General features: G+C 42.7%; 3 protein-coding genes across 3 annotated transcripts; 2 read left to right on the forward strand and 1 right to left on the reverse strand.

The window, feature by feature from the left end:
• Positions 1-16,514: 16,514 nt before the first annotated feature.
• LOC125770331 (protein MIX23) lies at positions 16,515-17,892 on the reverse strand. The gene is made up of 3 exons (XM_049439762.1): positions 17,734-17,892; positions 17,336-17,608; positions 16,515-17,269 (listed from the first exon to the last, which is right to left on the reverse strand). The coding sequence occupies exons 1-3, from the start codon at positions 17,773-17,775 to the stop codon at positions 17,162-17,164; spliced, it is 423 nt and encodes a 140-aa protein (XP_049295719.1). The 5' UTR covers positions 17,776-17,892; the 3' UTR covers positions 16,515-17,161.
• A 142-nt stretch (positions 17,893-18,034) lies between these two features.
• LOC125770323 (condensin-2 complex subunit D3) lies at positions 18,035-22,780 on the forward strand. Its single transcript, XM_049439754.1, has 7 exons — positions 18,035-20,382; positions 20,463-20,613; positions 20,685-21,096; positions 21,184-21,370; positions 21,444-21,732; positions 21,927-22,331; positions 22,403-22,780. The coding sequence occupies exons 1-7, from the start codon at positions 18,257-18,259 to the stop codon at positions 22,733-22,735; spliced, it is 3,903 nt and encodes a 1,300-aa protein (XP_049295711.1). The 5' UTR covers positions 18,035-18,256; the 3' UTR covers positions 22,736-22,780.
• A 367-nt stretch (positions 22,781-23,147) lies between these two features.
• LOC125770328 (tRNA (guanine-N(7)-)-methyltransferase) lies at positions 23,148-24,224 on the forward strand. The gene is made up of 2 exons (XM_049439759.1): positions 23,148-23,340; positions 23,437-24,224. The coding sequence occupies exon 2, from the start codon at positions 23,463-23,465 to the stop codon at positions 24,177-24,179; it is 717 nt and encodes a 238-aa protein (XP_049295716.1). The 5' UTR covers positions 23,148-23,340; positions 23,437-23,462; the 3' UTR covers positions 24,180-24,224.
• Positions 24,225-24,233: the final 9 nt, after the last annotated feature.

The raw sequence follows: 24,233 nt of genomic DNA on the forward strand, positions 1-24,233 counted from the left end.
CTTCCAACCTCAAGTACGTATAAGGCAAAAAAGAAGTGAAACCATCGTTAATGGTGCAAAACAAAAAAGAAAAGTGTACCACAAAAAAAAAATAAACAACCAAAAAACGGTCAAAAATGCATCTCGCAAAATCATCCTTTTCCCTGTGCACGAATGCATCCACCGATACGGGATGCGGATAACGGACATGACAATCGAATACACAGGACGAAAACTCGGGCCCGGTGTCAGCAGCGAGAAGCGGGCGGGGAAAATTTATTCTCCTTCAAAACATAATGCCGCGCGGCCACATTTGTGCCGTGCCCGTGAATTGTACGGAAAGCTTTATGTGATTTTTGTTTTCCTCATTTTTTTTTTGCGTTTTTGCTGGTAATGTTTCGTGGCCCTTCCTTTTGTGGTTCGATCGTCTACAGGTTTCGTCTGCTGGGATGCCTGTCTGTCGTTATCCTTTGGTATTTTTTTTAAATTCTCCTCCGTCCAGTATCACCCGGTTTGCAACCATTTTGTTGCATTTCGTTTATTTTGGGAATTATGTAGCCCCGCAACTAAAAGGATGTTCATGTTTTGGCAAGGTGGCTTGTTATTCTTACGATCATTCTTCCTTCTTCCAATGGTACGGACACACACCATTTTCGGGCGTTGTTTATTTTCTGCCAACGTGTGCGCTGGTCTGCCCGCCCGTATGCATTTCGTGTAAGCGAAAAATTCGAAAATTGTAAATTTTGTGCGCTACATATTTTATCGAATGACAGTATCGTAACTGTCGTGCGGACATTTTGCAAACGTTCTTGCGAAAGGACAACAAAAAAAAAGTGGCAAAACGAAACAAAATCTCAAACCAAAAGTCAGTGACAGGCAACGGCTGAGAAACGGCACAGAGGAACAGGTCATCGGGTCGTGCAACGCTACCGCGAGAAAAATCCCATCGCCCTCTGCTGAATTGCTTCTTTCTGCTTCTGACCCCGATGCCACTGGGCCATCGATCGAGATTCCACTTCCCGGTTTCCTGGTACGTGTTATTTTTGGCCTTTTGCAAAGGGTTCTTTTTCTTCCCTCTAAAAACTCCCGAGTTGTGTTTATGGCAAGCCTGGAGGTTTTTATTTTATTTTCCTTACCCTTTTCGGGTTTCCTTACCCTACCCTGTTTCTAGCCCACCTTTCACGCGGAGCGTTTCCGTACACAAATCCGTTAAAAAAAAGAGTTCGTTCGTGGGATGTTTGTCTTGTCTGTCTGGACTGGGTTTCCAGCATCACCGAAAGGTGAAGATGTGTCGCGTACGGAATGCTACCTACCGGTTCTGTTCGTGATCGGCCGTTAAAAGTTCTACGTGGTACGGGGTTCGTCCAATAAATATTTACAACCCTTATAAAGAAAGTCTAAACATTCGAAATGGTAGGAAAATTGGATAAAGCATAAACGAAGAAAACGAGCGTTTTCGTAACGAACGCTTCGCGTCAACCGCTTCCTCACACAATCTGGGCAGGTTGATCGTGTGGAAGTTTTTGTTTTATTCTTATTGTTAAAACAAAAAAAAACAGACAAAACATACGATCAAAATTTAAAGACCGTCTCACAAAAGGGTTGTGCTTATGCTCCACATGAATATATTAGGCAAAAAACACTTTTATTACAAACAGAAAATCGAGCGGATAAATAATTCCGTAATTCTTTTATCATATTCCCATAGCTGACCATATCGATCGATATGTGCTTAGTGGTGCTTTCTTGGTGATCCTGCTCCAGAGGCCAAATTATGATGTATCCACACCCGGCCGGGTTCACATCCCCCGATACGAGATCCGAAGGAAAGTCTCACGATTTTTCCAAACCTCCCTATATTATTTTTTTTTGCAGTATGAGTAAACCGAACCCGAAATGGTGGAAAGGTATTAATATTCGATCACAACCGGATTCGCGAATAAAAAAAAAAGCGCGAGTTGTCCGCAACCACACCAAAAACAAAAAACGAAAGAATATCTGCGAAGGGAAACGAAGCAAAAAAAAAACAATAAAAACACGTTTAATTTTCGAAATCCACTAAGAGGTGTTTCAGTGTTTTCTTTTTTTTTTTCTTTTATACTCTCGCCTTGCAAATCATCACCCGAAAACAGGCCGACCCAATGATGAACTTGTCCCGAACGTTTGCCCAACTCACCGATGCTCAGCACATCCAGCGATCGGTGAGAAGATGGGGTGGCATTTTCCTCATTTATTTGCCGGCCGGCACACAGGAATAAGCGGTCCGGATTCGTCGTGCAGAACTGGCCCCGGGCCATAATCGTCCTGTGCGCCGTCCGAAACCGTTTCTCCACCGTGGTGGCTCTGTTTGAAACTGTTTCCTCCCTCCCCTCGACAAAAAAAAACTTGTTCCAGCCCCGCGCAACGGGGTGCGGATGATGATAAATTATATAATGAAAACCGTGCCCCGTGTAGTGCCTAGGAAGGTGTACAACCCGGAGAGAAGACCCCATTTGGAAACTCCAACCCCCCCTCCCTCCACGGCCACCAATCTCCCACTCACGTCCCAAAAGGCCAAGGATTTGGCCCTGACCGTGAGGGCCCTTCCGATCGTGGTACGAGTTTTGGGCTATTGCAGAAGAACTTTGGCCACCAACTGCTGGAATGGTGAAACCGAAGTCAGTATCTTAAGCTGTAGAACTAAAGGGACGGCTTCGGTAACGGGATACCGAGATCCATCTTTGTGTGTGTGTATGATAGAGAGAAAGAACGATTCCTTTGGGTGGGGGAGAGGTCACGGCGCACGGGAAAAACACGGCTGGCGGAATGAAGAGTTGGAATCGAATTATCATTATTTTGTTTCTTCTTTCGGTTTCATTCCATTGGTTATTTTCGTTTAATAATGATTGTTGACGATTAGTATGATTATGTGCTTTTTCCTTCCTTTTCTTTCACCGTATCGCTATCACTATCTTTAGCACGCGTTTTTACGACTGAAGTGCTTCGAAAAACTCCTCTACTCCAGAATATTCTTCCCCAACTGGATTCCACTTACGGTACGAGAGAAAAAAAAACGGACCATGAACTGAGTCGAACGAAAACTGATCCAAATATAGTGATGCTGTTGCATCTTAACAGAAGGGACAAAACAAACTAAAGCTTTATTTAATGCTTCTGATATGGTCAACCACTGCGTTCTGTTTTGGAAACTGCTCTTTATGCTTCACTCAGCATTATGAAGAAAGGCTAACCATTTGGTGTAAACATTTTTCCTTATTTTTATTTATTGCACTTTTTTCTCGATAAGAAACAAACAAATGGAGCAGTCTAAGGGACACCATTACCATTGATGAGCACCATTTGTTGTAAACGAACTGGGGTAATCCATCGCAAATGGTTCCCTCGGTACACTGCATGTACATAGATTTGTCACTAGCCGCAGCACATAACCCCGTATAGATGTCATGTACCAGGCGCAGCGTGTAGCTTATGATGCACATTTGTACATGCCTTTATTGTACGTCGAACAATTCCGTCTGCTCCGTAAGGTTTACTCAAAAAACCCCTTCCAGCAAGGTAAACATAAATCCCGACAGTAATCTCGGGAGCGACCGATTTAAAACTCGGGTGTAGTTTGATTAAATTCTTAAGAAAACCACTAACGACAACGGCATTCGGTTACACGTGCATTCCCGTAATGGTCGCGCCGATCGTAAAATGACACTCGATCGGACGCCATACAGTGGAATAATTTATGCACGCAAGCCCACCCTCCATCAGATGGGGCAGAGAATGGAGTTTGCGCTACATCTAGCAACCGAGCACTAGGACTCGATGTGAGCCCTAGCTTTATCTAATGAGGACAGTATCGGAGCGGTCACAGCCGGCTAGTTGCGTGCCATGTTCAGCTTTCAGCAGAGTTGCCTGCATATGGATATTGACCCTGCGACAGGAGGATCGTAGCTTTCGGCCCGAACACACAACGAAAAGCATGGTGATAAATGAGCTTTTCTATAACAGGATGTGCGATTATTTGCCCTAATGAAGGAGTTTATCGTTGCGCCTTTTTGGACGATGTTTGTAAAGGAAGCGAAAACGAACACTCATGCGTTTCCTAATCGCGTGCTGAATGAGCGCCATACGAATCGGTACATGGGATCGTTTATCATTTGTCAGGAGATGGTGTTCATTCGATCTATATTACTCACGATCACTAGGTAGCTTCCATATACAATCGACTATCGGTATGTTTTTCTTCAAACGTCGCTATAAACGTAGAAAGCGTTTCAACTGATTTATAAGAAGAAATTTATTTTCGGCACCAGCATGGTCGGTTATCGTATTAGTTTTAATTTATCACTGCTTTGCTTTAGGGAACGGTTCGCTAATAGATTAAATTTTATCTTTGCTTCGAATCGGGATCTATTTTATTTATTTACTATCGTTTAATGCTTCACAAACAAGGAATTTCAAGATAATCCATTTTACGATAGCTCATTCTTATGCTGCTTAGAACTCTTTATCTTTTATATTAAATTATGGCATCTTAATGAAGTAGTGCGAAAAATAAAACAAGCTGAGCAAACCTTTTTCTAATATATTTTGAAAATGTTTGAACAAAATCCCGAAAGCCTCAATAATGACTCAATAAAATTTGACTTATTATTTTTAACCTTAAATCAAATATTATAGATTTATTCCATTCCTAAACGAAAGTATGAAACATGGATCAATATCTGAACATTTAAAGACGCATTTGCAACGTGAGTTGGATTAAATACTACACAAAACATTCACCAATTTCTTCCGTAAGATGTTAATAATCAATATAGAAACAAACAAAAAGCATAGAAAAAGGATAAATGTATCTTTTTACTTATTTTTTTATCATTAAAGTCGCTATTGCGATTGGTTTGACTTTCCCAGTGAATGTATAAAAAATCCTCCATGCTTCATAAAGCAGATACAGCCCAATAAAGATTCAAATCGTACGCGTTGTTTGATTTGTTTGGTTTACGAATAATGTTTCCCTTCAAAATGGCCTTAAACGCAACTCTGTTAAACAGAATATGCCTAATGACTGTTTGATTGTTGTGCGCTTTTAGTGTCGGGTTTTACCCATTTCCCCGCTCATAAAATACGTAAATATACGCAAATATGAACTCATTAGCCGTTAAATTTAAAAATGACGTTACAAACAAATACGATTTTGCCATGATCGCGAACGATGCCAGACCGCCGTTAACGAAGCGCAGGAATTTGCACGATCGTTCCTGCCAACGTACTAACACATCGACGCTACCAGAAACCTGTGTACGGTTGCGTGTATGGGTGGCACGCAAAAGAGGATGAAAACTGGTCCCTAGCATTTGTCGATTTTGTCGAAACTTTCCAAACTTACGATCGAACGTATCGATACAGCCGAAATAACCGGTTATCTTCTCGGCAAAGGTGAAACAAAAATCAGAACTCCCCAAAAAAAAAAAACAGACATCCTAAAGTCGTTTAAATTTACATCACAGCGTATTTTCGACCAAACAGCATTAAGTCTTGTTCTGCCCCTTTCAAAATGCTCAGCGCGATCCGGGTGGATGGATGCTGGTGAACCGGTTCGTGAAGCGATACGATCCGTAGAATCAAAAAAAAAAAAGAGACAACGGCGCTAGCAGAAGAGTGACCGTTTTGGGGATGTATTGCAAAACTTCTGCACCGCTTTCGCACCTGGCTCCCAATTACCATGAAACAAAACGTGTATTGGCATTTAGAAGTGGAAAACATGATCCGAAGCAGTGAAAAACGAGGAAAAAAAATAAAATCACAAAAAAGTGCCGATTGCCTCCGGCTAGTTCAGCTTCATCTATTTCTCTGTGCGGGCGCGCACACAAATCCCACATGGCCGGCACCCATACAGCCAACCGCACTTGACATGTGGTTGATGTTTCCTAAAACCATCCTACCGTACCAGCCTTAAAGCGGTTAGGTTGAAGCTATTCGCGAAAAATTTCGACAAAAGCGCGCCAACCGAAAGCTCCACGTTTTCGCAGCAATTGGAGTGGAACATGGCACGAGGTTTAGCCGACAAAAATGTGCCCCTGCCGAAGGAGCGCGGGCAGCAGCGGAACGAGCTTTGAAAATTTATGATGATCTAAGTAAGCATCCCATGAACGTCCGTTCCCCCGGGGGAGACTGTGGTGCACATGAGAGGCCCACACGAAAACAAAACAGGATTTGTACGGCATTCCGTATGCGGTCCATCAGGTTTTTGAGATGTGGTGTGTGCATAGCAATTTCCAAAACTTCCAAACCGAAACCTCTTGCTCTTTGTCGGATTCTGCTTGCTCATTCTGAACCGTTCTTCGAATGGTATTGGAATTTTTGGGGGCCTATGTGTGTTTTTTTTTGTTGTTCTGGCGTGTTTGTATTCTGCTTCGCTTCCTAAGGTCTCCCCCGCACCCGGACCGTACTACCCGGTTCCGACCTGCTGTTTACCCGATTTGCTCGAGGTGCCTTCGAGCTTGCTTGTGGGGTTTCCGAAGGACGAGCGAAAGGGAATCAAGTGTGAACGTGGTGGAACGAAACTAGTACTGCCCGAGGATGGATGCAGGCAAAGAGGAACATCATCACTGAACACCGATGAAGGAGAGGGAAGTTACAAAACGACCACGCTCTACGGTCACACACAGCGTCTCCGTACGCGTATCTGCCGTGTGTATGGGTGTATATCTGGAATGCGTACACAAACACCAAGAGCGTACCGTACAGGTGAGACCAGGTAGAAGATTAAACCGGTACGAAACGGTATGAAGCAAAGGGGCGAAGATGTAAACCGCACGCGTGGTTACCAGAGTCGGCGACACACGTTTGCTCCGATCGGCCGGATCTGCTGCGGTGTGAGTCATTTTGCTGTTGGCTGTGGAAAGGTGCGCAAGTGCCACTCGCTTTTGGAACGATCGAGCCGAAGCGAAGTAGTAGTGTCAGTAGTCAGTTTGTGCTGTGAAGAACAGGACAGGAGGTAAAGCTCCAGACCGATCAAGCGTTCAGTGTGCTGCCCACTTATACTTGTACGATCGGCCACTGTGGTTGCTTCTGTGCGTTCCCGAAACGATCGAACTTGAGTGCATTATCCTTATTTGCTCCGTTAAAAGAACTTTTGCGCGGTTAGCTAAAAGAAAAAAAACAACAGTTGTGTTAATCCACTAGTAAGCGTACGTTTCTGAAGTGACGAAAAAATAGTACGTAAGTAGTAGCTCTTTTGAAGCTTTTGGAGGGATTTTATAAGAAGCTAAAAAGAAAAAGGTATACGAAAAAAAACCCCAATCAGTGAAAAAATTTTGTACAATATTTAATCAAATGTAGGTAGCGATCCCAAGCGTATTTTAGAAGCGAAGGAAACCAACTAGGAATCCCCTCTTTTAGAAAACTGCTTCCACATGATAACGTGCAAATCGTGTCAATTAGAATGTTCAATCATCTCAGCACCATCTTGCCGTGTGTTAGAAAGCCTCGATCTATGCCATCTTCATTTGCGGCCATTTTCAACGCGTGTGGTGAGTCTGTTTGTTCTAAGTATTAGCGCGCCATTTCCGATCCATCCCATGCGCTGGTTGTACACCAACACTACGGATCGTGTAACCAGTGCACCTGTTGTTTTAGAATGTTTAAGCTTGCAAGGGAACGAAATAGACATGATCACACCCCGTAGCACCAGCAGCCTAGGTGCGTAGGTCGGTTAGACATGTATAGGTGGAAAAGGTAAAACAATAATGAGCGTAGAAGAGCACCCAAAAAGAACATTTGCCTCGCACGTCATTAGATGGTCAAGAGGCTAGGTCAAGCTAAGAGCCAACAAACGATAGACTGAGTCAGAAAGAAGAATCAGAGGTGCAGTAGTAATAGTAGGTAGGATAGAAAACGTGTAAAAAAAACTACCACTCAGATGAGGGGATTTTTTTTGTTGTTGGTTAACTATTTGTTCTATCTCACCGTGTAAAAATGGCCGGAAGAGATAGGCAGAGATAGAAGTCGAGCGAAACGCCAAAAGACTCACAAAAAAGTGTTGATTTCCACTTCTTCATCCGTAACCATCTACAAAACGCACACCATACCGTATGAAGGAAAGGAACACGGTCAAGCGTTGCGCGCAAGCTGCGGCAAGGCAAACGAGGAAACGAACGGAAAGGAAGCTGGTAACCAAACTGTGAGTTTATACTCGAACTTCACTCGACCGCTTCGACGATAGGTTCCGTCTGCGAGGGCTAAGAATCAGCTTGGGCGTATATCCTCCATTAGCACCCCCGCCAAAAAGGTGAGTAGAGACACGTTGTTGGCTGTTGTTCTCTTTGTAGGCGGTTAGCACGGTACAACCGTACCAAGCGTAGGAGTGGGTGTGCGTGTCTAAGAAGATCATGGCCCCACCGAAAAATTTCAATATCGAAGCACTTAACCGATGCTCGAATGGACCATGCGGTCTGCCGACAAAGGCGCAAATGTCGGGAAATGTATGGAAGGAAAAAAAATCGTCAGATTGTAGTTACTATCGGAACGGAAGTAGAAACACCCGGGGATGGGGTGGTTATGATAAGAACACGGTACATGTAGTACACATTCATGAGGACGCTTCTATCATATATTTATTTTTTTTTACTTCGTTGAGGGGCGAGTAGATGATGTTGCATAGATTCTTCAAACATTCAATCGAATTGAAGATAGTGTCAATAGCGTGAAGCATACTTTGCTAGATAGGAACGCAAAGCGACCGCGCTTGGTAGCGGCTGTCATGCCTTATTTTTGGAACAAGAGTGATGATATAAAACCGTTCCTAATGGGGAGGGACTTTAAAGTGTGAGAGAATGAAATACTATTCAACGTTTCATCCTTTGATTATTTGACACGGTTTAATTCCCAGTCCATTAAAGGGAATAATAAAAAAAAGTTATAGATATCTAACCCAAAACAAAGATCGGAAAAGGTTGCAGAGCCAAATTGTAAGTGGATTGGCTAAAAAAAAAAACATGGCCAACTTTCGGACTCTGCTCGATCTCTTCGATCGATACAAAATGGACACTCGCTTGATCTACTACCAAATTTTCTACCAAAAACCACAATGGCCTTGTCCCTATAATGGCTGACGGCTAGTTGGTTGCACCAGTAGACTGTAGCCGCACATTCAGCTCAAGGATGGATGCCTATTTGTTCGGCAAAATCAATCGAACCGACCACTGCTCCGCATCTTCGGAGGTGTGTGAAGAGTTTGAGGTGCGCATAATGCGTCAAGCGGAGCCTTGCAAGGTCTTTATTAAGCCCCCTAATTGGTAATTGTCCGGCAACGTCGGGGCATGAAAACGCGACGCATAGTAATCGGGTGGCGGAGCAACAAACGAAAAATGCTACATCACTGGCAAAGCACAAGGTTGTACGAAGTTTCATGCTTTAAGTTCTCTTTCCCACCTTGAGGAGTAGCACCGTATGATCACTTCTTTTTTTTTCTCTATTACAATTAATCTTGCAGTAGGCAGAGCGAGAAGCAAGAACTATCTACTATCGAAAGGCCGTCAGGCTCGATCGAATGATTGATGAAAATTGGTGCCTTTTTTGGCGGACAAATTTTGTAGCATTGGGTACTCCAACATCAAGCAGTTTGCTCTGTACGATGTGGTTTGTGCTTGTACATCATACCGGTTGCGAGAAGTGCCACGGGGTCACATGATTGGAGATCGATTTTTGGTTTAGTATTCCGATCGCGGTGTGTTCCATCTTATTCATTTCGTCCCAGGTGCTTCAGCATATTGGAGAAGAAAAGAAAAAAAAACCGCGGGGTCCGTCTGGGCGGAAAGGACTTTGGGGCATATGGTTACACCACATGTGCGCGCCCATGGGTTTTCCCGCACCGTCGGCCGAGCGATGCTTGCGTAATGCAAATTATTAAAGTGGAATAAAATCTTCCGCCAGCCATCCATCCTCATCCGGAATGCATAATGTGTACTGGGGACGTGCCGCGCAAGATGTGCCTTTCTGTGCGTATGTGTGCGTGTGTGTGTGTGTGTGTGCTTTTTATTGTATGTGTGTACCGAGTGCGTTTTGGCGGGTCTCGATTACGATTCTTTGCTAGCGATTACGATTCCTCATTGTCAATGCGAGACAGTCCTCCATACATCTTTTATGAGTTGAGTGAAACCTGAGCAGTCATGATTTCTGTACTGCGGCATCGACCCTAGAGTACTGTTCCAACGTTGCATTCGCTACTCCTGCCCCTGGTCCTGGGATTGATAGTACCGGTTGTTAAAATAAACGTCCCACCGCCGGAGACTTCAAAATACGATCGTCCCAAGTTTCTGCATTCTGCACTGAACACCTTCATTTTGTTTGCTGTGTTACCCCCTACGATGCAGCCAGCGACATACGGCCACGGACACATGCAGAACAATGCAGAATATGTCCCACCTTTTCGTTATTTCGGTGCAGGCGTGTATGCGCAACCGGGGGTCGGGGCGCATGAAAAATGAGCTCTGCGCTTCTTTTGTCGCATTTCACCTGTACTCACGCACCGGTACACTGCGTGAATGGAATGCGTTAAAAAAAACCCATGGCCGGTAAAGTGAGGCAAGAAAGAAGCGAAAACAACGACGGCGTTCGTTTTCCCAGAAAACACAAAAGTGCAACAGGATGTTGACGGCTGCTGCGTCGATGATGGACGGGACTTGGCAAACGGGGGAAAAAAGGCCCCGCGCTCACACAGGCATAGGCAGTACACAGGCGAGTTTAACTATCCTTTGAAGAATTTCGAAAGGTTCATAACTTCAACGTACAAAACTATCTCGTGCTTAAGGCAAAGGTACAGACAGTTCCATGTGCTAATGGATTTCTAAAAGGGGTTTCCAGAAGGATTGCTCAATGAGAACATATAACAAAAGGAAGAGCAACGCCATGAACGCTGTACAGACTACAGTTTGAAAATGTACGATCATGCATCATCGGTGTGTGTATATGCGTGTGTTCGTTTCGTTTGCGGATAAGGTACAAATCCTTGAGGAATGGAATGGGAAATGGCCGAAAATTAACTTTGTGATGTTCAGCAACAACAACAGAAAAAAAGGAGCGAACAAACAGGTAGAATAAAAATGAGCATCATTAAATCTCACAGAAAGCACGATCGTAAACTGAGACTCCTTTGCCATGCTGCTGTGTAAACCTTTACGATCAAGATCACCCTACAATTTTTGAGCATGAGGGAGTAGTACCTGATCCTTTTTTTTCATACCTTTTTCTAAAGTCAGTTTTGATTTCCTTCGAGGGACGAGAATGTTCCTGGAACGGTTTGTCTTCTCATCCACTGATCATGATGATGGTGTACATTCTGCAGGTTTCTTACGAAGGTTTCCTAAGGTTTATTACCTGTTCGAAGTCCCGCCGAGTGGAATGACGGTAGTATGTGAGAGTTTTATTTTTTTTTGGTTACTATAGGTAACAACCGACAGGATGCCTCTTAAAAGGGATTAGATTTCTGCTACGATGACTGTATGTCCAGATCGTCCAGAATTCTTCACCGTTGTGACAACTAATGGGTCTAGACCGTGGAGTGACTTTTGAAAGTAGCATTTTCCCAGGATGTGTAGGCAACTGAAGGACGTCTAGACGTCGAAATGCATTTGATTGATTCGTTACGATGATCTGACACTTTTTTGCTTCACTTATCGTTTATCCAGCTGTCTAAAGCTGTTTTGGACAATGTAGAAAACTTAAAAGCATGATCGTGAGAAATATGTCTACCTATCTGGACGGTGTTGGCGTTAAAGGAGCAGCAATGTTGAATAAAGACTCCAATAAAAGGTGTAAAAAATGAGTCAAATAGACACAACAAACAGAGCAGCATGAAGAGTTAAACGACATAAAGGTGTGCTTATTGCATATAAAGTCACTAAATCAATTGGCACTTTGGTAATAGCTAACCATGAACTTCACGAATTGTTCATTACTGACAAGAGTGTCTTGCCACAGAGGTGTTCTCTAATGGCTATCCGTTTACATCTGAGCAGATGAAGAAATTCTAAAACCAACCAGTAGAGTCCAATGTCCATTGAACCTGTGGTGAACCGTGGTGTGGTAAACGACCCAGGTGGTCATAAATATATCTCCCCCGTCGGCTGTTTGTGTCCGTGCTTTTATGTTTGTGTTTTCGAGTATCCACGAGTGGGTTTGGCCATAAGCTGTGTAGTGCAAACTCGTTATAAATGAATAGAACGTAAAATCTGCCGAACAGTATACGGACGCGATTAGCAACAGCTGCAGCGCAGGGTGAATGATGGCGAAGGTGGTAGCAACTCTTGTGATCTGCATACGTAAGCGTAACCATAGACGGTGATTTGCAGGAATATCAACTACTCGGTAGTGTACGGCACACTCAATTCGTGACACGCCGTTGGAGGTTTGAGCGTGTTTTCGATCGTCGCCCACGGCACGAGTACCTTGAAATCCGGTGCCCGGTTCTTAAGCGCGTGGGTTAAGCACCGGTGGACTTCTCGCAAAACGACGCCGGCTGGAGATCATCGACTGCAGCAACAGTGTGTACGGGTCTGCATACACCGTATGCTTTAGCAGTAATTAAACCACGACGAAGAATCGTGCCAAATGACCAAGAACATTCAAGTCCACTCGATCAATCACACTTTGTAGTCGTCCCTGGTTGCCACTCTCTGTGTGACGTGGCTCACGCAGTGGTACGACATAGTAGGGTGTTCCAGTCTTCTAGTTCAACTAATGTAGCACGATGAAGCGTTCCTCTTGCTGTTTTGGGGGAATTTTACGCTGACTGCTGCGTGATCTATTGAGTACTTTTCTCTGTACCAAATATCTTGCAACGTGCAATCTATCTTCATGTGAAATGATATTTGTTGTACGCATTTTGGTTTGTGCTTTATAGCAACAACATGTGAATTCGTCATTCAACAATCATTCATTCCAAAGCGGACGTACTTCGCGCAGGGTAAGTGATTCATGAAGTAAGAAGGAATCTTAACCCATTCCCAATGTAGGCTCTCCCCCCCAAATATTGTGTCAAGCACTTAGTGGCCAAGAGTGGTACTGACCGCCTTGGAATGGTGCCGATTCCGTGTAAACGATGACGACAGCTGTTGAATTTTAATTGCTGAAACAAGTTGACTGGGATCTTCCTGGAACATCATCATCATCATCATCACCAACCACATCGTGATCGTGTCGTGGGGCCCATATTTGTAATCCTCAACCGGTGAGAATCGCGTGTCCGTTTGCTACTACCTCCCTAACCCGCTGACTCATAAAACGTGTGTGTCGTCCGGTTTCCTGTGCCAGCTCAAAGTCTCGAACCGAAACCATATTTGCGTTCAATCGAGTCCACGTATATGGCAAGGACAAGTGCAAGTGTGTCGTGTCAGCGCAGTACCGTTCCCATCAACCTTTAGCCACATTGTAGCGATGCGCTATGGCGCCATCTGTCGTACCGGTGGAGGTGACAAATGTTCAGAATATTATCCACGTTTTCATCCAAAAACCCGTCCGGCTACCCGACCGGCTCTCGAGAAACCAGTCAATTAAAAAGCAGTCAAGCATTACGCTTCCCATACCCATTGCTTTCTTATGACATTCCCGTACCATTTGCTCGTGTCCCGGGTACACATTTTCCCAGAATCACACACACACACACACGCACGGGATGTTACGGTCGGTAATTACATTCCATTTGTGAAAGTACAAACTCACACATACGGTGGAATTTCGTAAGCCATTTCCCTCTGCTAACCTTTTAATTTTCGGGGCAAAAGATTGAATTTTCTTTTTTTGGTTTTGGTTGTATTTTGTGCCGAACTGATCATGAAACCCACCACCAACCATCATGGCCATCATCGTCAGCTGTGTGAAATAGTTCTCACGTCCGACTTCAAGGTTTAAGGCTCCCGCGTGTTTGTGTGTGTAGGTACGTGTGTGCTGGGAAATGTCTAGTTTGGGAAGGAATTTTGGGGAGGGAAAAAGTGAGAAAATTTGACCCCTCATCGTGATGACGTGTGGCGCTGAATGCACGTTAGACACACTTCATACCGTTTCGATCGATTTCTTGATCGACAGTGTGATCGTTGTGCGTTGTTGATTCATTGTGGTGCTAAAGGAAGTAACCGATCGTCTGGGAAGTGATGTTGAAATGTGTTGTTTGCCGTCAGCAACAAAGAAATTGAACAAATCGATAGGAAAACAGTTCCAGCTGCGATCGGTTAAGATGAGACACATTTTTTTGTTTTTTTTTGGAAAAGGCCAAAAGTCAATAGAATACGTGGTATTCGGTTTCCGGCAAAGAGTACGAAACAACAATTAACTACACAAACTCATTTTCCTTTACAGGTGTGTTCCGGTTTGAAGCTTTCTCAATAGTAGCGATCGATGGGGAAGTAGTGTGTAAATAAGCGTTGTGCTTCTTGTGTGAGTTTTTTGTTGTTGTTGGGTTTTTTCTCCCCTGATGAATAAAAAAACTCATTACATCTTCGTGATTTACTCACACTGACAAGTAGCACAGCACTAGGGCACCGTTTACTTCATGCCATCTCGCAACCCGGATGCTTTGTGTTGTAAAAGTTGTAATGTAATCGCATGTCCGCAAAAGGAAGAACAAGTTTTTTTTAGCCGTTCCTTTAGTTGATCTTTGATTTACATATCTGAGTGACAAACAAGCAAAATATCATTAGTAAATAGGCTTATTTTAGCTTGTTGAGTAGGGTGGTGGAGGGATGATTCATATAAAAGAATTTATTCAAAACTTTATCTCGTTTTTTCTTGATCTCGTTTTAGATTGCAATGTTTGGAATAGATCAGTGAAGATCAACCCGGGCGACATATTATCTTCATTCATCAGATAATGATTTTGATAGCAAACCAGCTGCAAAAAGCTTAGTTTTAAAATTATTGGATTGCATCCTCAGTATGGTTCCGGTTCCACAACACATTTTGATTTACCTATTTTGATTTATTATTTTTTTTTTGTTACGGAACAAAACTGAAGAAGTATTATTCAGAGTACTTTGGGGCAGGTGATAAGAACAAGACGCATCGAGCACGTGGAGGGCTTGGTTTTTATCAGTTTCACAAGGCGTTTTTTTTTCTTCTCCTGCTGGCTGTGTCGTGCTTTTTACACCGCATCAGCATGGAAGCGCGTAATCAAACCGATCGTATCACTAGGGGGTGGGGGACACGGGGTAGAATATTGATTAGACAACACGGCGATGGTAATGTAGTTGTTGAGCGTGATAAGACGACGATGTTCAATATCGTATCGGTACACTTCGCGGGCAATAACAACGGGATGGTTGTTAGTGAGTGTATTTCAACATAACGCTTTGGTCGCGTTCTACCGCGGTGACACGCAACCACCGACAAGACAAGCCGTTAGACTGAGACGGTTTTGGCAACGTGTACCGCGCACGTTCCGACTCAGGCACTCTTGAGAGACGGATGCGAAAAAACCGGTAACACTATTAACACTAGTCGACTAATTTCGTGCATACGGTATCAAGTACTATTACCCTTTGCAAGTGACGATTCTCGAACGAAGCGTTTATCGAACATTCTAATAGTTTTAAAATAAGAAAAAAAAACTGAACAACAATCACTATTCTCAAAAGCATCCCCACTTTATCTCCGCAGCCGGGAGGGAAAAGTTCGTTGCAGCTTGTCGATAAATTGTAATGTAAATATTGATACAAATTGGCACCGGAACGAAGCGTGAGCGCCAACCACACTCACTCACCCACCCGGAAGCAAAACGGGGTAGTTCTTCAGGGGAGGAGAAGGTTTTCGGCGATCGACCATCATCACTGCGGTAAGTTCTCGTCGTGATCAAACAGGCTGCAGACATCCCAACCTCCCCCCTCTCGAACAGCAGAAGGACAATAAACAATCGCTGATTTTTATCAAACCGTTTTCGTCAATGTTCTCTTTGGTTATCTAGCTGTATGAGTGTATTTTAAACGTCATAAAGCTAGCATACCGAAGTTAATAATTGACTGATGCTCATCGATGGACTACGTTAACTGTACAAAACGATTGAATGGGCGTGCACGTGTGTTAATTATGCCTTTACTGTATGTTTGATTTAGGTCTGTTGTGAAATGAAGTGTAAGGTTTTATCTTAATAAGGCGGAACAATAGAAAAATAAAATCAGAATAATAAAACATCATTGCAGGTCTAATCTACAGCTTTTGGAATTTAGTTAAATTATGTTAACTGTCGTTTGTTTAAGTGTGTTGTGTGTTTTCATACTTCTTTGGGTAGCTCATAGTGCATAATTATTAATTGATCCCACCAAAAACATTGCCCCAACGTTTGCCTTATTTAGGGAGGTAAAAGATGTGTTCTAGAGACTATAATCACATCCGGACGATAAGACTTAAAATGAATCCTTGTTGGGATGGGTACGCCTTACGTCAGCGTTCGAAAAATGAAGCATCCAAATGGGCTAATATCATAAAGAGTACCATTTTCTATTTTCTACATCCGAATTCATGAAATTAAAAATATTGCCACTGTATCGATATCACCATCAAAGTAAGATATTTGTTCTTTGCTACAAACACTCGCAGAAATATACACTTTATATATATTTTATAGGGGTTTTCATTAATTTTAATTTGATTTGATACTAATAAATTTAAAATAACCTTAACCCTTTACAAATGTACCCGCCATCGGATACAAAGCAGTACGCACGATGCAATATTGCATGCAATACGAAAAAAGTTGTGTGCAATGTAACTCACAAGACGCATTTCGTCTTGTCCAAACTGCGAATCGAAACCCAACCAAAAAAAAAATGCAATTATTCTTTCCAAACCATCGCTAAACAGTGAATCGCAATCACACAAACTCTTCCGGTATACTTCGACAACTGTTACACTTTACTACAGTAAACAACATCTTATAACATTTTTGCTGAGTTGAGTGATATTGGTTCGCGGACAAGATCACCTCGGACGATCAGAATAAACTTGAATCTACTAAAAATCTTTGTAAAACAAGGGTAAAACCAGTGACAGTAAATTACTCACAGTTTTTACCACGCCCTGCAATTAAATGCGCTGCTCGCGTATAAATGCTGCTATACAGTTCGAACTGGCTGTCCCGAAAATCTAGCGCTCCATTTATGACTTTGCTGTGGAGCCTGCTCGAAAGGCTCCCCCTCTTGGTTTAGAGGGAATCAAAACGGAAAAATAACCTACAACGTTCACGGAACGTTTTCTGCGTTCGTTCCCGAATAATATCCTCCACGCTTAGTTCCGCTTGCAGTAATCGTAACTAAAATAAAGTTAAACTTGTGCTGAATGCACTGTCTGCCCACTGTACGTACCGTTTACTACTTACTTTCCGTTGTTCCGTTTTGAACTGTTTGTTCAGAGCGACGTCGTCTTTGTTGTCCTCGCGTTTGTCTTTGAGTGTCTTTACCGTATCGGCACACACGACGATACATTTCTTTATCGCTTCTTGTCGGTGGCCGTAGCCTGACTCCAGCTGACCATGCAGCTCGCGGCACTTCGCTTCAGCATCAACCTGACCTTTGAACGATTCCGTCGGTATGGATGTGTTCAGTGCGTAGATAATTTTGTCATCAAGATCACGCATCTTTTTCAGCTGCTCCTGCAAGAGTAAGCGAAGGATAAGAACGATCACGAAGATTCCGCCGGCAAACGAGGGAGATTACACAATCTTGGGAAGCTAGGAATGGCTTTACACATGACGGCAAGCCGGAACGGTTTATTTACCTGAAACTGCGAGAAGTCGGCGCATTCATACTTGAAACTCATTTCCACAGATTCACGGGCAGCTTCTAGAGATTGTCGGTTGAGGTTTGTGTGAGTTTTTCTGTTAAAATATGATCAAAAACTACAACAATAACAGAAGTAATCGTGCGCGGTGCAATTCGCCGATCAAACTTTCACCTTCGTTTGACAGCCGGTTTGACAAAGCAAGGTTCGAAATATTAAGGGCTGCTTCTACCATGCTGTAGAATTGGATGGGGATTTAAAATTTTGAAGTGGAGAAAATTGTTCGTTGTTTTATTTTGCAAGTGGGGTTTCTAGATGGCTCGAGATTTATGTTAATAATTTTCTCCTCATAATTTACGCTTGTTTGAAATTGAAAGCAGGTTTCGAAATGTAATCCGCGAGGTTTCGTGATTGCAATTGCAGTTGCATTCGGACTGTCGCAGATTTGACAGCAGTTTTGTGTTTACGTTTGGTTTGTTGACAATTTCTCAAAATCACACAGTTGGTTGTTTTGTTTTAAATGGCTCCTACGCACGTACATTTATTGCTGGACCAGTTGCCCGGTTATTTCGATTCTTCAGTGTCGATCGATCAAATAGATCGTTTGTGCGAAGAGAGGGAAAATGGCAGCAGTACCACACCGGTTAATAGTGACAACAGTGACGATAGTGATGCTGACCAGGACGGTGAAGCTGGTGTTCCAAGAAAAACTCCCAACGTACACGATCTGCGCAGCCTTCCGATGGTGAAACGAGCGAAACGTGATTCAGAGTTGCTTGATTTGATGCGGGACATGATTCGTGAGGTGGAAAACATTCGCAACACCGCTGGCCGATTCGATCAGTACGACAATTGGCAATATTTATCGAAAAAAATAAATATCGAGCATTTTTTAAGTTTCATTTACGCCATGATCTGTCTCGCTGAGCTCTACCCAACGGAAGCGACCCATCGGAACTTGGCCATTTATTCGGCAAGATTGTACATTGTTTTGTTAAGCACACCGGGACAGAAACAAACGACAGTGTTCGATGAACAGGTATTTGCGAAAAGTTTGGATGTTTTCAAGCTAATCAATCGACTGTACGAACCCGGTAAAGCGGGTGCACCACAAGGACGAATGAAAAATACCACCGAAGCGAGTCGGCTAATGCTAGACTATATATCCATCCTGGAGGATTTGCAACTTTTGCTCAGATGTATGACGCTGAAAAACTGTGAACCTTCGAAACACAAATTGGTTGAAACGTTTAAAAACCTCCTTATTTACTGCATAAAGCATGCACACAGCCGTGCAGAAGCGGAACAAATGGCGGAAAACATATTCACAACGTTAAGCATCATTTGTTTGCCGGAGCATGACGATCACAACCAATGCTCCGCAACCATAAGCATGATACTGAACAAGACGGCCGTATTCTATAGTGCGGAGTATAAAAACGTTTCGTCGGCTTTCCAGGTGCATAATGTGTTTTTGCGATTGCTCGAACAAAACCCTGCCGACACATGTGGAGTGTTGACAAATTTCATCAAATCGGTACTTACGAACCCACCGAAAGTTTTCGCCCGTCCCGATGACTACGCAATACTGCTGGATGCAGCCGTACGGTACGAGCTGGTCATGTACAGAAAATGTAACGTTTCCATCGTCGACTACCTCAAACAGATAGAAGCACATGCAGAGACTGGCACTCGCATTAATATCATAGAAATGATAGCAAAGTTAGCAACGGTCGACTGTAGCGTCGATTGGGAATTGTTCCAATCAGAGATATCGAGCGTACCGCGTGAAATTGAGTTGATCAAATTGCTCCACAACAAGCTGATCGAAAAGTCCAATACTGTAAAGGTGAAGGCATTCCAATGTTTGCTGAAAATGTTCCAGAACGGTAACAAAACTATAAAGCAAATATTTCGGGACGCTTTCTATTCCGCCAATGCAGATGAAGATGAAAAAAACTACCTTCAGATGAACGACGTTGAGGAGCTTTTTCAAACAGCCGAACTAGAGCTAGGCATTTCTAGAAATGTTCTTAACTTTGGTCATCAGCAATCATCCGCCGTTGTGAACGAATCGACCAGTGATAACAGTTTGGCGGGTTCTAGTAAATCTGCCTTAAAAGCTCAAAAGCTGACATCCGATGTGGCAGGGATAGAAACGATCGAAGACATATTAACATCTCTGCCGAACATAATATACGACGCCATGCTATCGCCAATGTCCGCCATAAGACGTGTTGCTTTATCCTGCTTGGAGTATATTTTGGAGCTGAACAGAAACCGAATAGATGAACCAATATTTGACCACATCATTACAAAGCTTGCGAAAGATCCCGTCATGCTAATGCGCCGTACTACGCTGAATGTGCTGAACAAGCTGATCGCACTGTATCCGAACTATTTACCACTGATAAAGCTGTGGTCAAAGTGTTTACTCTTTTTCCTTGATGATATTGACCAAAAGTTAAAGGAATCGGCAATGGAAAGCCTTAAGACGAATGTGTTCGATAATATTTGTCGGTACGAAGATTCCTCGTCCAGGAAAGTATTCACCCCGTGGATGATCGTTCGCTCCATATTGGTTATAGGAAAAATAAATGTGCTCAAATCAGCCGTCGACTCTTGGATACAGAAATCCATTCTGACGTAAGTATATTCTGGCAATAAATGCAATTAAATAAACTTTAATTTTCTTTTTTTTTGTTTCCCTTTTGCCTAAACTGTAGTGCCAAAAATCTTAGTATCATAGAGTCCCACATCTTTACGGTGAACTGTAGTGAGGCATGGATTATACTGGCCATTATAGCAAACAAAATGAAGTCCAAAAATCCTGACCTGGTCATCAAAACTATGAACGACATTTTGCAGCAAGATACGGTAAGCTATTTTCTCTTTGCTGTGTTTCTTTTTTTCCCTTAATGTGTATTTTTGTTTCATCTCCTTTCCAGTACAACTCACCAATATGTTTGCAGTACATCCTATCCGTGATAAAATCCTGGCTATCCGACTTTACGCGTCCAGGGTTAAATCAGCTGTTTAAAATATTGAGCGATTTACTACGCACCGGAAGCACAAACATATCGCTTGTTAGTGACATATATAGCTTGTGCTGCATGATAAAGGAAAAGGCCGATGGTGCCATACATGAAACGTGGATAACCACGATACGTGACAGCAGTGCGGAATATTTGTTACACTTTCATTCACACTATACCAGTGCCCATTTGGCAAACGAGCGCTACTTAATAAGTCTGCTCGTGTATGCTGAAGCAGCGACCGATCTAAACGTTAAGCCTGATAGCAACATAATGAGTATATTGCTAAACTATTTAGCACGTATTGCTGCTGATGAAAAAGTTTGTAAGTATGCCTCATTTCCTATCCATTCGCTGTCACATTTTGGATTAGACGAGCTATTCAATTAATGTTCCGTAATTTACCCAACAGTACTAGTACAAACCAATCAAACGCGTAAGATTAATGTTACGATAATAGTGCTGGCGAGGTTTGGTTTACGCGATGGATCGTTGGCATCGACGGTAATTGCTGATTTTAATAGGTTATTGAAGTTTAAGAACATTCATCAAAGCATTTCATGCACGCTAATAACGGCTTTTGCCGATCTTTGCAAAAGGTACGTCGGTGTGTCTGTTCAAATGAGGGATAATATTACATTTGATTAACGATCGATCTTGTACACTTGGCAGGCACACGTCTTTGGTGGATTCATCTATTTCAACAGTTATCGGACAGCTTAGTTCTCGATACTTGTCCGTGAGGAGCGTTGCGCTGAACAATCTGAATGAACTGATCTTGCAGGATTACGTGAAGATGCGCGGTATCGTACTGTTGAACATTCTAAAATTAATTATCGACGAGGACGATCATATTGCGGCACAAGCCTTCTACGTAATACAACTGTACGTGAATTCGAAGAATGAGAAGTTATTGAAAGTATCATTTTTGGAATGTGTCTACGTGTTTAATAACTATTTGGTAAGTTTTTCAAATGGTTTCTTTTTCCTATTCCATTACCTCATGGTCATAGTTTTCATAGATCTTAGACCCACAGTTTGTAGTCTTTAAATTAAACGTAGAGTATCACAAGTCGTTATAGAAAACAAAAGTTAGGACAAATTAGTTTTTTTTCTGCCCTTATTCTAACGAAAACAAAAAATGGTGTTTTACAGAAATACGCAGAAAGTGACATGTTTCCTGCCGCGGATCTCGACAATGAAGAATGTGATTTGGCCGGAAGCGATGAAGCGTCGCAGCAGAAACGTTGTGCCATTTATGATTTCTTCATACAAAACATTGACGACATGAGTTTACTGAAATTGTTAAAGAACGTTAACAAAATCTACCAACAGCTATCGAAGGGCAAATACGTAGAGTGTTCACAGGGTGTTGGTACGCTTGTTGACTTAATTTACGTTTTTAAATGCATGTGCGGTGTAAGAAATCGTGACAAAGCCACGTCGAAAGGTGCAACGGCAACGGAAGACGAAACGAGCACAAATGCTAGCGGCAATGAAGGACCCTCCGCGAAAAGATCCCGATTAAAAGCTGCTCAAACACAGCACGAAACTGAAATGGTAATTGAGAATCAATCTTTAACTAGGGCGTGCTTAAAAACCTGTTAACTTATGATACTTCCATTTTGCAGACAACGATTGTGGAAAAAATGATTGCAGTGTACCACTCTTTCCAGCAGGAAGTTCGCAAATATGTGCAGAAGATCGAACCTGCGCAAATGGGTCTGGTTGACAAACGGTTGGAAGAGCTGGCATTAGCGATTGCTGGAAACTTTCGTACGTTGGTAGAATTTGCAAAACCAATGAATTTTTGGCGATCCTTGCTTAAACTCATCGATAGTACAAAAGACGGAAAGCGAAAGCAAGGCAAAAAATCGTCAAGCAAGAATAAATCAGATGAGGAAAGTGCATGCGAAAGCGATGAAGACGATGAAATCGCTGATGATTTGTTGGATTTAGAGTGAGAATACGTTACAATAAATACCCAATACCAAAGACTGTTAGACATGGATACTCGTATGCGTTTGTCGATTATGGAATCGTCACAAATAAAATTCGACTATACGCATCTAAATTTTATTGAATGCAAACAATTATTGACTCATCCTTCTTTAATCGTATAACGATTGCTATTTTTAACTATTCTTTCACCGTGTGAGAAAGAAGTTATTCAATAAATTTTGCAGAAGGAAATGTTAAATTAGACAAATCAACCAAAGCACAGCTCTATTCTACCTGACACACATAAACGTTGCAGGAAGCTGTGCTTGTAAATTTTTGGTGTTTTTTTCAACTTCTGTGGGCAGTTTACAAGCAAATACAGCACGTGTTGTCTACTGCGTAGGCTGATCTATAATATAAATGAACAGATTTTGAAAAAAATACTTGATCTTATTCAACTTGAAGTGAATACGACTTGTACAGGCTTGTAACGACACATTTGTAAACGAAGTATTGAGCTGGTTGGTATAGCCTGACTCGTTTTTTTTCGGCAGCATTGACAGTCGAACAGGAATCAAAACAACACCACGGGAAACAAAACACGCGATACCGGCTCTGCATGTAAATCGTAAGTTTGTGCCTTAATTTTCATTCCCCACCTTTTAGAGATAGCATTTTATATGGTGGTTTTACGAAACTAATCCCTAAACGGTTAATTTTACAGAAAACCCATACTGCAACGATTGTACAATGGACACGGTGGAAGAGCCCATCGATCAGCAAGTGAAACTACCGCAGAAGCGATTTTATCGCCAACGTGCCCACTCAAATCCCATTGCGGACCATAGTTTCGATTATCCTTCGTCGCCAGAATTGAGCGATTGGAAAGAACTGTATCCCAGCATTGGCAACCGGTGCGTTGAATTTGCGGACATTGGCTGTGGCTATGGGGGATTTCTGGTCACTTTGGGAGAAACTTACCCAGATAAGTTGGCGCTCGGTATGGAGATACGGGTAAAGGTGTCCGATTACGTGATGGATCGTATTAAAGCGTTACGCCAGCGACACAAGGGAAAGTACGAAAATATTGCTTGTATTCGTACGAACGCCATGAAGTACTTACCGAACTACTTCCACAAACATCAGCTGGAGAAGCTGTTTTTCCTGTATCCGGATCCGCACTTTAAAAAGGCGAAACACAAATGGCGTATCATTAATTCCACGTTGCTGAGCGAGTACGCGTATGTTCTGCGTCCGGGTGGGAAAATTTACACCGTCACCGATGTGCGGGAACTTCACGAATGGATGTGCAAGCATATCGAGGAGCATCCGTGCTTCACGCGTTTGCCAGACACTGAAGCTCAGGAAGACATACTCGCACCGAAGCTTTTGGACAGCAGTGAGGAAGGTCAAAAGGTGACCCGAATGAGTGGGGACAAATTTATGGCTATTTTTTCTAGATTATGATTAAGCGAACCGATCGATTTAAAGATCGAAGATCATTGCTTAAGTTAAAATAAA

This window comes from Anopheles funestus, chromosome 3RL (assembly GCF_943734845.2).
Source record: "Anopheles funestus chromosome 3RL, idAnoFuneDA-416_04, whole genome shotgun sequence".
Lineage (NCBI taxonomy): Eukaryota > Metazoa > Arthropoda > Insecta > Diptera > Culicidae > Anopheles > Anopheles funestus.